This window comes from Ostrea edulis, chromosome 4 (genome assembly GCF_947568905.1).
Source record: "Ostrea edulis chromosome 4, xbOstEdul1.1, whole genome shotgun sequence".
Classification (NCBI taxonomy): Eukaryota; Metazoa; Mollusca; class Bivalvia; order Ostreida; family Ostreidae; genus Ostrea; species Ostrea edulis.
The window spans coordinates 61,724,704-61,741,689 of NC_079167.1; the positions used below are offsets into that span (position 1 = coordinate 61,724,704).

The 16,986-nt window shown below is 35.2% G+C and overlaps 1 protein-coding gene across 1 annotated transcript; it reads left to right on the forward strand.

The window, feature by feature from the left end:
• The first annotated feature begins 197 nt into the window (after positions 1 to 197).
• Positions 198 to 16,767, forward strand: LOC125671401 (heat shock 70 kDa protein 12A-like). Its single transcript, XM_048907136.2, has 5 exons — positions 198 to 470; positions 9,421 to 9,716; positions 10,305 to 10,523; positions 10,854 to 11,010; positions 15,387 to 16,767. Exons 1-5 carry the CDS (start codon positions 455 to 457, stop codon positions 16,466 to 16,468), a joined length of 1,770 nt encoding a protein of 589 aa, XP_048763093.1. The 5' UTR covers positions 198 to 454; the 3' UTR covers positions 16,469 to 16,767.
• The last annotated feature ends 219 nt before the right edge of the window (positions 16,768 to 16,986 follow it).

Here is a 16,986-nt window from a genome sequence, read left to right on the forward strand (position 1 = left end):
ATATAAATCTTTATTTACTCTGTGCACCAGTTTGTTGAAATTGTTTCAAAACCCTGTAGTGACACCAAGACATGTTCGATATTGCATATAAATTTTTTGTTAAATAGCACTCAGTTTCACTTGAAATGTATCCTAAAATTATTTTACACATTTTTACACACGTAATATCACTTCAAATATGGGGTATTTTCATTTCCGGGCCTCTAAGTGCGAAACTTTCCCCTGCTACCAAGGCCTATCTGCTCCTAGGACTATCGGGGAAAGTTTTTGCAATCTATTAGAATCAATGAATTATATTATATTGATTTCAACTGTAAAAGTATTACGTGCAATTTAATATGTTATTGAAAATGAGCAGATGTTAGGGCTTTCGTAGCTTAGATTTAATTGGATCGAAGAGGGAAGTACATATACAGGCCCTCCATAGTTCCTCCTCAAGTGGACCAGGATTAAAATGTCGAATCTAGATAGTAAGTGACTGTATTTTGATATTTCGCTAGTGAGCAAAATTTACTTTTAGTGAAATATTGGAGGAAAATATTCGTAACACTATGATGTTGCATCCATTGCATGGCCCGGTTGCAAATTTTCTTTTTAATTCTACTTTCGATTTTAGAAACCTAACCCGAATTTCCTTATCTCAATACTATGTAAAACTAACTGAAAGTCTTTCACACTCTCGCTTTTCCACTATTTATTTTCAGTATGACTTGAAATTGTTGTAATATTTTTGTTAATGATTTTGGTATCAATTTGTTCTTTTTCTTTAAATCTTCTGAAACCTATGAGTGTATTCATATTTGTATGCATATCTGAATGAGAAATGTGGCAGTATGTTATTTACAATGAATTATTTTGGTGAATAGAGGAAAGTGTGAAAGACATGGCTTTTTGCTGCAGATACTGTGTTTCCAAATGGTTGTTACTGTATACATTATGATATGTATTTGGAAGATGTATAAAATTGTTTAGAAAAAAACATGGCTTACTCAGTGCCAACAGCTTGCAACTAAATGTTGGCAGTTCTCATCAACTCATTATACTCATTATTTAGTTATGAGTGGAAGTATGTGCGATGTACTAGTCATTCTCTAGGCATCCTTAGAAGTGGGACACGTTTTTCCAGTGCAAGGATGAAAATTAATGGTTGTTAGATTACCCTGGGCAAGTGAAATCTAATTGGTTTGGGCAAGTGGAACTCTAGACATACTTGCCCGATTGGGCAAGTCAATATTTCAGTTAGGCATGTGATATCTAACCTAGAATTTAAATTCTATATTCTTTATTCCAGGATTTTCTCACACGTTTGTATGTTGGAAAATCCTCATTAGCAAGTGATCATGTCGGACTGAATATAATCGAGTCTCCGACATACAACTTACATAATCATGCATAGTTTCTTCTAAGCAAACTCAGGCTGAAGCTTTATAAGTGAAGGAAGCATGATTTCTCAGTTTTCTGTAAATCATATTTTGGGAGAAACAAACAGAAAAGACGAAAAGTCAGATTAGAAATAAATAAAAATATGAATTGACAAGGAAACAAGGGTTTCAAGCTGTATAGGAATCTGAATTTTCAGGGCTGTTTGACATGGACACTGGTTGGTGTGTCAATGCTAGTGCATCATCATTTGTGATTTGCAATACAACTTACAGAATAAATAATATTCATTTACATTCTTCTTCTCCTAAACCTTCATAACGTGAGACTGCTTTTCAAGCAGAACAAGGCCAAAATTAAAATTAAGTTTGTTTCCCCTTACCCGACTAACCCGATTAAAATCCGCCAACTGAAATAATTTTATCGCCAAAATTGCACAAAAGTTCGTTTTTTTAGTTTCGTTTCGTCGTGTGATCCGTAATCTTAGTAGTCTTTGAAAATCGTTGTTGCCAGCGCGTTTGAAACAATCGAAAAATACGTTTGTAATTGGAATTCAATTTAGAAAGGGATGTTTATTATGGACATTGATACGGCCTGCATACTGGTAAAAGAAAATTTGTACAGAAAGAATTCTTCGGCATTTGTGTCACAGCGGCCGCGAAGTGCGGCAACAAAAATACAACAATATGTAAAAAAAAATGGGATCTTCGAATATTCTGTGGACTGTACTTGGGATGATGTCTACCACGACATCACAAATGATTCGGACTTTTGTCCCCACAAAACTGATGTTGTTGAGGTAGTGGTGTTCCAATCATCGATTATAATCGAAAATCAGTCGATTGTTGGCAAATTTTAAGCAGTCGATTATGAAAATTTTATTCCAATTAAAAGGTTTTTAGATTTTGTTTTCTCAGCAACTGTAGTTTTTGAAGAATATTCCTGCCGTGACTTATCAAGTAACCTAAAAGTTTTTTTCATCGTAATGACGGCGCACACGAAATCGGAAGTATCCATACACGGGGAATAAAGTATGTTCGCTTGGTCAGATACTGAGATAGACGTACTTTGATTCAAGCATATAAACGAAGGACCATTGATCAAAGAAAATCTTAATACTAGTAAATCCATGTGCGAATTACGCAGACAAAAACCGCTTTTAAGGGCCACTGTTACTCTGCACGTGCGTATCATGTTTTCAGTTGGTGACAATTAATAGATCTGTTTTATTTTTTGTTTTTAATAAAATGAATTTCTTTCCTTATTTTACTTTGCTGAATGTTAATCATATTCTAATTAAGCCGGACCATCGTCAGTTAATGAACTGTAACTTTGATATACGGGGATATAACTGAAGCAAACGATATCCGTTTTGGGCGACTTTTATATATATATATATATATATATATAATTAAAAGAATAACAAATACACAAGAAAATATTCACTTACACTCTCTCAGCTATAGAAACAACAAATATGAACGTGGATAATATTTATTTACACTTTTTCAGTAGTTGAATTAACTTTAATCATTATATAATTTCTCTGTCTGATTATAATCGATAATTAGTTTTAGCAAACCAATCATCGATTATGAAATTCTCACCGATTCCCATCACTAGTATTTATCTGACAAACTTGATGGAACTACAACTTTTTCTCATGACAAGTACGAAGGCCTTCATGTAGTGAAAGACTTTAAACAAGTGTCTCAAATATGTGATATTCAAAGTAACATTGTTCTGAATATATATATATATAGATAATAGTTACTTTTCGCAATGATCGGTAAAAGTATAGGTAAAAAATAAAAATGAAACACGAAGACATTTAGTAAAGCTTTAGCGCTTTCATTTCAAATCTTCAGAAGCTTTACATTTAGTAACATAGTGACATAGTAACATTTGTTACTAAATGTAAAGCTTCTGAAGATTTGAAATGAAAGTGCTGAAGCTTTACTAAACGTCTTCGTGTTTCATTTTTATTTTTAACCGATATATATATATATATATATATATATATATATATATATATGTACTGTACCTACAGAAACATTTCATTATCTAACTTGTATGGCCTTTAGGTCTTGATGATATCTAGTCAACACACAAAAGACATTGAATTTGAGATTATTACTTTATTTAGTAGCCTCATTATAAATGTATGTTGAAGTGATATTAACAAACAATTTCTAGTCAGAAAAAATCCTCTCTGCTCGGTGTTCAGTGTCAAATTTTATACTTTTAAGTATTTGATTCATGTTTTGAATTTTTACTAGTCAAAAAATACTCGGGGCTATTTTTACTTGCATAGCCCTTTTTCAAAGTTTTCTAGTCGTGCTAGTCACTCATAACTTGTTCATATGTTGTATTAGTACCAATAAATGATTTGTTTGTCTGTTTCTTGTGTGTTTGATAAATTTCAGGAATTTCCAGGAAAAAAAAATAAAAAGCCTACCTACCTACCCACTTCTAAAAAGTTAGGTAGGGTAAGGGGAAACAAAAATATTTTTAATTGTAGCCCAAGGGGAGTTGCTATATTGAATATGCAGGTTCCCATGGATATGGGCAGTGGAAAGGGTAAAAAAGACATTAATTAATACAAAACAAATAGCTAATTTTCAAAAATACATTGAAATGCATTTGCCGGACAAGCTTAAAACAAAATCAGCAGACACGATTGCAAAATTAACAGACTCTGTTGCAAACAAACAATCACTGAAAATTAGTTGTTTGTTTTGTATTAATGTCTTTTTTACCCTTTCTGCCATCCACACATGAATACTGTTCCATAATAACTAAGGAAGGAAAATGAATTTTGATCTCTATTTTCAATACTTCATAAGTGTGTTATACAATCTGAACTGCCATATATCCTGCACACCCTACATTTCTGAAGTTATTTGTTTCTCATTTCACTTTACTCTTCTTGGGTATTTATTTTAAAAACCAAATTATAATGTAATAAATTTTAAGTAGTATTTCTTTTTTCAACCAGGCAAGTCAAAATTTGGGTTCACTTGCTCAAAGAAAAGTTAATGTCTATCCCTGCAGTTGGCCTTTTTAGGCCACTTGAGTAAACTCAGGTGACCTATTGCAATTTGTCAGCATCCGTCGTCATTCGTTTAAAACATCTGAACATTTTTAACTTCTTTTTGATAACTACCATTTCAATTCTTTTCAAATTTGGTATGAAGCATCTTTGGGACAAGGGATTTAAATGTACAAGAATACCTGGTGAACAATTCACATACTATGGAAAAACCATATGATATTTGATTATTATGAAGATGAACTATGTAATATATACATAATTAATTTAATTATGATTTATGACACACCTCCCCTTCTAAGATTAAGTTAAACGTAGTTCCACCCTCCTGTAATGTCATAAGATTTCGCAAAGTCACTGATCCGCGCCTGTCAACTCGACGTGATCCGACTCTTCGGATGAAGTTACTGTAGTAATAATATATATACATCTAGAGGGGTTGGATTACCTTAAAGGGACTGGTTCACGATTTTTGATAAAAATATTTTTCATTTTTGATGTTACACATTAGAAATATAACTCATTTAATGTTGACAGCCAAAATTTTGACCTTCTGAATGCAAGAATGAAAGCAATATTTTAGCCTTAAATATGTGTTATGTAAACAAAGACTCGAGTCTTTTTATGTAAACAAACAAACAAGTGAAATATTGATTTTGTAATATAATGCATCTTAATTTTGCATAGTCTCAAATTTTAACTTTTAGATGACACATTTCACCCAAAAAATGCTTGAAATGTTAAAGATATGATAAACTTAGATCGATATCCATTTTTTTTAAAATTTCGTAACCAATAGCATACCACAATCTTTGTTTACAGAACAAAGAATAAACTCTCTAAAATGAGCTTCTGTGATGATGTATAACCTTGATTTTCATGTGAAATCGTTAAAACACATTAGACAGTAGATTTTGATCATTAAAAGTGAAAAACAAAATTTTGGGTAAAATCGTGAATCAGTCCCTTTAAATGTACTGTAATACAAAATGGACAAAAACAAGATTTTTAAAATTTTGTTTTATGCATTTTAAAGATAAAACAATCAGCAAACAGTTGATACATTCTGTATATACACATTTACTGATACCATTTTGCTGTCTATTCAAATAGTCCGCTCCAACATTCTCCATTCCTTGGATCAAGATGATGTGGAATCTGTAAGTCTGTAAAGACAACACCCACCTCACAAGTCTGGAATTGATCAACTTTGTCTTATTGATGTACATCAATGGATAATGATCTTTCTCTAGATTTAAATATATTATTACTAAAGTAACTTGATCCGAAGAGTCGGATCACGTCCCATTGACAGGCGCGGATCATCAGATCACACAAGTTTGATCTGATGATCCGTGCCTGTCAACGAGACGTGATCCAACTCTTCGGATCAAGTTACTGTAGTAATGATAAATTTATTATATACCCCCATCTGCATTTTAAATCCACATTTCTAAGATAATAAATGTAATCCAAACTATCAAAAACACAGAGATACCATGAAATTATAATTTGTGTACGCAGTTTTGTTTTGTGACGCGGTCAATATTTTCTACAAATAACATTGCGTTGATGCATTGTGACAGCATCAGTTTCAGAGGATACTGATACGGAATCAGAAAACCACAGTGTGGTGATCCGTAAAACCGGATCACACGCTGTGACATCCACGGTATCAAAGACCGATACATTGATGGGTATATAATAAAACTCCTTTCCATAGAGATATCTTTTGGAATTTCTGAATAGGCCATACAATAACAAGGCATTCATTTTCAATGGTAGAGTACTGTTCTTCACTGGGCTTCAATGAGTTTCTTTCTTACTTGCATACACAACAGGGAGTTTATCTTTGCCTTCTTGTTGCAGTATCATGGCACCAACTCCTCTGTCTGATGATGCATTGGTCTGTAATATAAATATCTGAAATGTGACTTGGAAGGTTTAGGATACGTGAAGTTGTAATGACTGATTTGAGACTTTTAAATGCAATTTTCTGAGATTCAGACCATTGTAATTGTCTGGTGCAAACTTGCAGGTCAGATCAGTTAAAGGGAGAGAATTATCAGCAAAGTTTGGAATGAACGTTCGATAAAAGTTCACCAATCCCAAAAACAATTGTTGCTGTTGTTGGTTTCAGGGCGTTGACAGTATCACTGACACCTTATCAGAATATAGTTGTCCCGTACCATCACCAATTACGTACCCAAGCACTCAAGCTTCCGATAAACGACAGAGAACTTCATTGGCCAGGCTGTAAGGGGTGCTTCCCGAAGTCACCTTAAAACCTCAGAGAGTACTCAGACATGCTGTTCAAATGCATCAGTGTATCAAAATGTCATTTATAGAATTGTCCATATATTTGCAAGATTATGAAGAACTTGCTTCAGGCAAAAAAATGTTGCAAGGGCTGTAACTATCCTAAATGGCATCATAATGAACTGAAGTAGTCTCAAAGGAGTTTGAAAAGCTGTATGAGGTACATTGTACTTCCCAATACTGTTTTGACAAATCTAACCAAGAGAAGAACTTGTGTCCCGACAGTTTTGCAAACACAGCATCTACATCCGGTATAGGCTCTGCATTAAACACAGCGTCTACATCTGGCATAGGCTCTGCATTAAACACAGCGTCTACATCTGGCATAGGCTCTGCATTAAACACGGCGTCTACATCCGGTATAGGCTCTGCATTAAACACAGCGTCTACATCTGGCATAGGCTCTGCATTAAACACAGCGTCTACATCTGGCATAGGCTCTGCATTAAACACAGCGTCTACATCTGGCATAGGCTCTGCATTAAACACAGCGTCTACATCCGGTATAGGCTCTGCATTAAACACAGCGTCTACATCTGGCATAGGCTCTGCATCAAACACAGTGATGTATCCTAAAATCAACACAGAACCTAAATGTGTTGTCCTTCTTGGCTACCAAGACTATTGGAGAGGAATATAGATTGTCTGACATCTCTATAACACCCATGTCTAACATCTTATTTATCTCTTCAGTAACAGTTTCTTCCATTGCAAATCGGGTATGTCTTGGACTTACTCATACAGGGTTGTCTGTAGTTGTGCGAATATCGTGTTGCATCATGTGTGTATGCCCTGGCTTCTGAGTGAAAACATTACTAAAGCTCATAAAGAGTCCTTTCATGGTTTATATTTCTTCCTCATCAAGATCTTGGTTGATATCTACAGCCTTGTAACTTGCTACACTGATGCTTACATCAACATATCCTTCCTGGTCATAATCAGATTCTGCAAAGTCGATCTGTTTACAATAGACATTAGAATACCGTAAATATTCCCTGGAAATTCTGATTCAATAATTTCTCTGGGAGTTATGCCCCTTTTGTACTTAGAATTTTGAGCCTGTCTGTCCTGTTCTTGCAATAATGCATAGCATTACCATTCATTATGTGAGGCATATTGTCAAACAATGTTGGAGCATGAGGTATTTGAGCTTTTATTTTGTGTGTGTGAATTTGCTACGGCAAGTTATGATAATCCTCATATTTGAGGATGTAAATTCAAGGCAGCAAACTGCATGTGCATTTCCTGATTATGAGAATTTTACCTGGAAAAGCGACATGTTGATCTTTTGTTTACTGACTGACCTCGGGGCTGTCACTAAAGTTTTTGGGACAGCTAGAGTCCAAATCCCTGTAGATTGAGAAATTTATCATTTTTGTCCATATCAAATAAAAAAAAATTGATTGACATACAATCATCCAGGTTTTTGTTTTAATTAAAAGCAGATTTTTTCTTATAATTTGACAATAGTTGATCATTAAGGAAATGCATCTTACTTTTACATTGTCTCAAAATTAGGAATTTCAAGACTATTTGAAAATTTTTGCTTATTTTCCTATCGTTAAGGGTCCTTTTATTGAACTCAATTTAGAGAGATTGCCAGTCCTGTCATTTGTAGCTGCAGAACTCTAGCTCTCTGAGAAAATATTGGGACAGATCAGAGATCTGACCAGTCCCAATACATGTATTAAATTTTTCTTCTTTTTTTTTTTTTTTGTTGGTCATTTGTTGATATATATTTTAGTAATGAATTTTTTTGTTTATTTAATATGATTGTAGCATTGTTTTAATTCATTAAGCAGTTCTTTTGGGTTGTATAGGTATATAATATTCTCATTGGTTAATGTCCAAATGGAAGTATGTATGTGGCGTATTAGTCATTCATTAGACATCCATGCCTGGTTGTGGACAACATGCATCAAAGGGATGATGATGATTATGTTGATGATCGTGGGTTTTACCACCCACTCACCCACCCTTTATATATGTTTTGGTTCTTGAGAAACAGGCCAGTCATTAATACATCCATAGTAAACGCCAGGGTACAACCAATCATTAAACGAGTAAGTGAGCAGATCTAACATCTAATTAGGTTGGGGTACAACATAATCATAGTTTGTGAAGTATCTATAGTACCAGAAGCTACTGTTTACAATGGATGCAGTGATTAGTATCATCCTGTATTCAGATTTCCATTATGTGCAGTCTTCTATACCCCCTTATGAGATTGATCGATGTTCGTTATCTTCACCTTGCTAAAGACAAGATTTGATCAAAATGTTTATTATAGTGGGAAAAAATTTGTATGAGGTAGTCTTCCCATACATGTATTAATATGATCGTGAAAATATCATCAAAGAATCAAGGACATCACATGGACCTCTGATCCCATGACAGGTGCAGTCAGATTCTGAAAATAGTCTTGATTCATATATAACAACCTCTTGGCTTTACTTTATTATTATAAGTATATAGTTCAATAAACAATGTGATATAAATGAATGAATCTATAATGCTACACGAACCCAATTTCAATAATGTGGAAAAGTGGTAGATCATCAAGTGTGCTACTACACCTACAAAGCTTTCCATTTCATTTCATGCAAATGTTGAAACAATAGGTTAAAACATGTACAACCATATGTATATGTCATGATTAAAATTTTCAGGTTCTGTGAGATCGAAATGCAGAAAGCTCTTCGTTGCAGCCATTGATTTTGGAACTACTTACTCTGGTTATGCATTTTCCGCCACATCCGATTGGTCCAAAGTTTTGACCAGTAACTGGACTGGAGGGAAGGTCGTCACTTTGAAGACACCGACAGCTCTACTGCTGAATTCAGACAAGGAATTCCAGGCGTTTGGATATGAGGCAGAGGACCAGTATTTAGACTTGGCTCGAGATGAAGAACACGAGGATTATTATTTCTTTCATCGATTTAAAATGATACTTCATTCCGAAAAAGCAAGTTCCAAAATACTTATTTGTATGGTTATATTAACACTGCTATGAATTATAGATGTACTCACGACTGATATGCAAATAACAGGTGTATTTGTAATTTTGTTCATTTTTCTAACATATCCTGACTTGAAATATACAATAACGGAAACTGAAATGGACTAAAATGAAATTAGTCTTATATTTACATTTTTACTTTTATTTCTGTCAGAATTCCCAGCAGTTACAATAGACATTCTGTATTATCAAAATCGATACGGGCATTGTTTATTAATGCAGCACGTTCATGAGGAAATGGCTATCTTTACAATTTGTAGTTTTAGATATTAAAGCCAGGACATTGGAAATGTAAATATTGAGATATGAACTATGATGCTAGTTAGTAGTTAAGTGTAATTTTTTGTTTTCCCCATTGGAAAAATGGTGGATACTTAATCTAGCAAGAATTATTTAGATAACTACTGCAAATCAAGACCAATGCATGTACATGTAACACAAGTTAAGTGAAATAATCATCTGTGGTTGTCTGTATAATCTTATAATAATTATGACGATAATTAATGCTCATGCTTTAATTTTTCATTCTACTAGGCAATCAGTCGAAAAACAAAACTGAAAGATGCCACAGGTAAAGAAATTGAAGCTATAAAAGTTTTTGAACTCTCAATAAAATATCTTGTGGGGGACTTGATGAAAACTTTGAAAAACAGCTACCCGGATTTAAAGGAATCGGATGTGGAGTATGTTATCACTGTTCCAGCTATTTGGGATGATCGATCGAAGCAATTCATGAGGGAAGCTGCGCGAGAGGTAGGAAGCATGGACTGAAACAATTTGACACAGGGTTATCTGCACTTTAATCATTTACAGACGGTACTCCAATTTGTTGGCAGAACAAATGTTTAACACAAATATTCCTTGGGAGGAATCTCTATTGTACATATTTGATTTACGTGGATTAAATATTTGTTCAGTGTAATCATGGTTAGTCACTGTAAGAACTGGAGGGGAAATTTTTTAAAACTTAATTTATTTGTTTGCAGATAAAATGTCAATCTTTTTATTTTTAAACACTTCTTTTATTCCATGAAACCCACTTCGGATTGATCACATTCCTATTTATACTTCTCGCTGTTGCAGGCTGGTATTGAGAAATCTTCCTTGACCATTGCCTTAGAACCGGAGGCTGCATCCATTCATTGCCAGTATTTACCAGCAAAAAACCTCAACCTGTCCACTTCCAAGTATCTTGGGGAGCTTGCTGTTGGGACCAAGTATTTAGTTGCTGATTTAGGAGGTTTGTATATCTGAGATTCATGTGCCCAGTCTGTTCTGGATTTTATATTACATGCTCACAGGGTTGTCGGTAGCTGCAGTAATGTAGCCCTCTCCGATTTTTTAAAATTTGTTTTTTTGGGGGGGGAGGGGGAATGGGCTCCTATCCTGAAAACGTAAGAATAAAAGAAAATCAGAAAGGGTTACATTATTGCATCTAGGTTGTTGGCTGAAAACCGCAGTCCATTGAAATGGCATAAATTTTCAAATTAATAGAAAAGTACATGTATGTATTAATCATTAGCACACTGCAAAAGACAAAATATACTGGGAAATTGTATGTTACAAAATTGTCAAGATCTAATTTGTGATGTATTTGTGACTTTTTTTAACTGGGGTATGTGCAGTCATCAATTATACATCACTAGTAGCCTTATCAACTGATGATTAAAAGTCTATCATCAGATTATTAATAAAAAACAAAATCTACAGCAAAGAGTCATATCACCCAGTAACATTTCTAAATAACAGTAAACCGGGTTTAGTACTTTACTGGTATCTGAGTTATTATATTGCCTTCAAAATTTACTTTATTAAGAATTCAACAAAATGTCACACAGATGTCTGTGATTGAAAAAACAACACCATGGTCCCAGTCTTAGCCAAGTCCGACATAGTGGCAAATTTGACCTTGACAGTAAACCCAATATTTAACAAGTTTTTGTCCTGATCTTTCCATTTTATAAATACACCTCTGTCTTTACAGTGTTGCTAAAAGAGATGTCATTATGTCTCCCCTCTTCCAGGGGGAGTCATTGTTTTGGTACTTTCTGTCCATTCGTCTGTCTGTCACAAAATCTTGTTAATACCTTTCCTTCCATAATATATAGCTTATGAGATAGACTTGAAACTTTGTACAATGCTTCATTACTATTTGTAGATGTGCATATTGTTGGGACAAGGGGATTGAATTATTTTCCTAAAAGTTATGGTGGATCTAAGAGGGGTGGAGGATGTATTAATAACTTGTGAACACCTCTCCTCTTATATGGCTTATCTGTTAGATTTGAAACTTTGTACAATGCTTCATTGCCATATGTAGATGTGCATATTGTTGAGACAGTAGGATCCAATTATTTCCCTAAAAGTGATAGTGGATCTAACAGAGGTGGAGGATGTTTAATAGCTCATGAACACTTTTTCTCTTATATGGTTTATCCAATAGACTTGATTGATTGATTGATTGAATCTTGCTTAACATTTCACTCGAGAATTTTTCACTCATATGGAGACGTCACCAAGACCGGTGAAGGGCTTCAAAGAGCTAGGTACGTTAGGAAGCAAAATCGGCCCTGTCTACAAATTTGATCAAATTAAACACATACAGTAAGATGTCCACAATATGTCATTGTCAGAACATATTAATTTTTCCCTATATCTCTTGTCGTTTTCTTGTAAGCGTTTGTTAAGTATAGCGTTGTTTCTAACAAAAAAAACGCACATAACGTCATGACGTCGACGTTTATGAACGTTTTGGAAGGAAAAAAAGAACTACTTCAAACTATCCGACCCTAAACGGAATAGAAAGAAATCTACAAAATAAAAGATAAGTGTGTTTAGTTTTAACCCTGGAATTAAGAATTAGGCTAGACCATGTTTATGTAACCTATCATTACCAATTATTGCCGAAAATGTTCGAATTTTGGCACAAAGAGAATCAATGTGAGCTATTACCTATGCATATAGTCAACAGTTTTTGTTGTTGTTTTTTTCATGAATTCTTTTTAAAATATATTTTGCGTTTGGTGTACGTTGATCTATATTTACGAATTTTGTCCTACCCTTTTACCCATGTGAAAAATACATTATAAGGAAAGTGACTGGAATTAAAATAATATCTGTTTCCCTTAAATGTCGTTTGTACATTTAAGAAGTTGAATTCTTTTAATAGAACATTGAAAGAATGTGTAATTCCCCTTTGTCATACTGTGGATATTAAGGAATCACACTGGTACATGTAATTGTCCAATCAAAATCAAGATGAACTTAGTGTTTTTAGTTTCACATATTTAAAAGAATTTTTCTTACATACGCAATTTTCTCATTTGATTTTCAATCTAATTAGAATTGGATCTTCCATCCGCTCCCCGGTTTTCGATGGACGTGACGTATCGAAAACCGGGGAGCAGATGGAAGATCTAATTTTAATTAGATTGATTTCCTTTTATTCTTTTCTCTCAATGTTTGCATCCCGATTAGGAAATTCTGGGTAATTGTAGTTTACTAAGGAACTATTTGATGTTGGTAACTGATGCTACTTCTTGGAGTGCACTCAGGCTGTTTACACACATGTGAAAAACACGTGGATTTGGTTACGTTTGCGGATAGAAAAGAGAAAAAAAAAGAAAAGAAAATTCCATGCAGGGTGTTGGGACAGGTAGCATAGAACATTACGGCCATTGAGCAGTGAGGGTTCTTTAACGTGCTACACCTACTGTGACACGAGACATCCGTTTTTAAGGTCATCTTCGAGGACCTGTGACATTCACACCTGATGCTGAGCGTTTGGCGATGGAACTGTCACTACCTATTTTAATGACTTATGTCTGTCGTGGCCAGGATTCGAACCCCGGCCTACCGCATGCGAGGTGAACGCTCTAACCTCTTGGCCACCGCGGCGGTTCAATAGACTTTGTACAATACTTCCACACCATTTGCTGATATGCATATTGTTGGGACAGGAGGATCCAATGGTTATCCTGAAAGTTATAGTGGATCTGAGGGGTGGAGGATTTAAAATAGTTTGTGAACACTTATTGGAGTTCATGTCAATGTTCCTGCTCATGCTTTCTCCTCCTTACCATGCAGTACATTAAGGGGAGGGGGTTTCATATGGAGCACTTCCAATTTGGGGAGCTGGGGAGACATTTGTTTTTCATATAAACAATCTCTAGTGAAGTTTGAAGTGGTTATTCAGACTTAAAATGATATACAACTGTAATATGATGTAAAATATGAAACTATATGTATTGCTTTAAAACAGGGCTGGAACTATTCACAAAAAATATCTGATATAGTTTCCCTATCCCATACACTTGTTAGCTCACCTGAACTGAAAGCTCAGGTGAGTTTTCTGATCACCTTTTGTCGTCCAATCTGTCGGTAAGGAGATTAAAGTTTGTGCAGACTAAGCTATACCCCCTTCAAAGGGGAGATAATCAAGAAAAGGCAAAAATATAATGGGATCATTTAAAAGTCACTGGACATTTACAGGAAAGCTTCCTGACGTAATGTAGATTCATGTTTGTTCAAATCATGATCCCCATGGGTAAGATGAGACCACAATTTGGGATCAAAATCAGTACTTCCCAAGGTCTTCTGGTACATACTGGACATTTGGTCCAGTAATAGTTGAGATATTACTGGACCAAATCACATTTTACCAGACCAAAATTTTATAGGCAGATTAATCCCCTATTATAGCCCCATCTTACCCTTGGGGGCCATGATTTTGACAAACTTGAATTTACACTATATCAGGAAGCTTAAAATTTCATGTAAATTTGAACTTTCTTGAGAAGAAGATTTTTAAAGATGTTCCCTATATATTCCCATGTAAAAATTGATCCCCTTTTGTTGCCCTACTCTACCCCCAGGGGCCACAATAGGGGATCAAAGTTTTACATAGGAATATTTAGGGAAACATCATGACAAAAAAGATGGTGTCCCATTTTTTTTAATAGATCATAACCAATAGCATACCTAATGCCTAATGCTAGGGTATGTTTACTATCCAAAAATTTTCTTCTCAAGAACAGCAGGGCCATGACTAGTCATATCAATATGGAAGCATTAGCTGATTGTGCAGATTCAAACCTGTTCAAGTCATGATCCCATCATGGAGGGTGGGTATCTTGTTCCTAAGAATCACAAGGGTACAGTGATAGAGCTTTCAAATTTCACATGTATATTCCTTTTGACTCTTTACGCAATAGATTCTTTTACCTTATGGCCTGGACCTTGGAGTATGACCTACTTTTGAAAAACCTTTAACTTTGGTCATAACTTTGGAATGGTTAGTGATATGGCTTTCATATTTCACACGTGTATTTCTTGTAACAAGGCCTTTCTTTGGTACCAAAATTAAAATCTCAGGAGGGGGGGGGGGACATAAAAAGTAAGAAGCAAATCCCCAGACAACCACAAGACATTTTTAAAATACATGGATGGGGAGAGGGGTAGGTAAGGAGTTGAAGCAAACAAGACTCAGATGAACATAATGGCTCATGAGGCTTTTGTTTATGAAAACAATGTGTTTAATCCTTTTACTGTTTATATTTTTATATGTGTACCATAGAGCATCTTCACTGTGTGATCACCAATATGAATATTTTATAGGTGGCACCGCAGATATAACAGTGCATCATAAAGTTGATGACGGATCTTTGGAGGAAATGCGGGAAGCCAGTGGTGGACCTTGGGGAGGAAAATCTGTAGATGACGAATTTGAGAAGTATATTCAGGAAATTATTGGAGAAAAATCTATGCAGGAGTTAAAGAATGCCTGTTTCGATGATTATTTAGAACTAATGAGGAACTTTGAATTCAAAAAGAGATCTGCTAAGCCTGGAAAAGAAGGCAATACACATCTATCCGTACCTTTGGGTCTTGTGAATATTGTTAAGAAAGACAAATCACGAAAATCTTTGGAGAAAGCCATTGAAATGTCTCCGCATGCAGGAAAAGTCACTTTCGAGAACTGGAAGTTGAAATGGAAAAATGAAGATTTTCTTCGTTTCTTTGAAAGCACAATCAAGAAAATTAAAGACCATATAAGGACAATATTATTCGATAGTGATATGGGAAATGTTGAAACTATTCTAATGGTTGGGGGTTTTGCCGAATGCGAAGTGGTCCAAAAGTCAGTGAGAGAGTCTTTCAAGATGAAACGCCTTGTTGTTCCAGAAGATGCCGGTATTTCTGTATTAAAAGGCGCAGTTTATTTTGGACACATTCCCGATGCAATATCAAGACGAACAGCTCGATATACGTATGGTATCCAAAGCTGGCCCGCATTCAATGCAACCAAACATCCCGAAAGCAAAAAAGTTGAAGTGAACGGTAAAGCTAGATGTAAAGACGTTTTCTTCCCATACATTACCAAGGGACAACATCTAACGGTTGGATATCAGAAATCACAAATTTTTCAAGCCTTAAACCCAAAAGAGAAAAAACTGGAGTGTGCGATATACATCTCCGACAGCAAAGATCCCAAATTCGTGGACGACCCTGGATGTCATCGATTGGGCGTCTTGGTTATTCCCCTGCCGGATCTCCCAGATGGCGCATCGATCGAATTAGAAGAAAGTATGATATTTGGCGAAACAGAATTGCAAATTCAAGCTAAAGATATATATTCTGGAAGGTCCTACGAAGTACAGTTAGATCTTTTAGAAGAACCTTCAAATGAGACTGATTAGAAATACAACATTCAGTATGAATATTATTAGGTGATGGAGAGTCACGTGTCGTAGAAAGGGCGAGTTTTTGTTCTGATTTAAGGGGGGGGGGGGGGGGGTCGAAACTAAACATATTCAAGGTAGTACTAACTCGCAATGTGGACTGCCCAAATTTTTCAAACGTTTTTTTTTCCACCTGTGTAAGACTAGAATCGTGTTCGTAGTATACTTACACTAGGTACATGTACTGTTAGGATTCATTGATTCGGAGCATTCAGTTGTATGTGTTCTATGTGAAATAAATCGGGTGGTAAAATATACCGTTTGTGGTTTTTCTTTTCCAGCTTCCCTTCTCCACATCACTAGACATTTCATTGAAAATGATTTTTACACACCCGTCTTTAGAGGGGACGTATTGTGGTATGGTGGTCGTGAACGTCCGTCCCGCTATGTGTCCGGCTCGTAACTTAAATTACTTCGAGACCTAGAATCATCAACCTTTTTCAGCTGATACATCTTGGGTAGAGGGTGGGCTACAC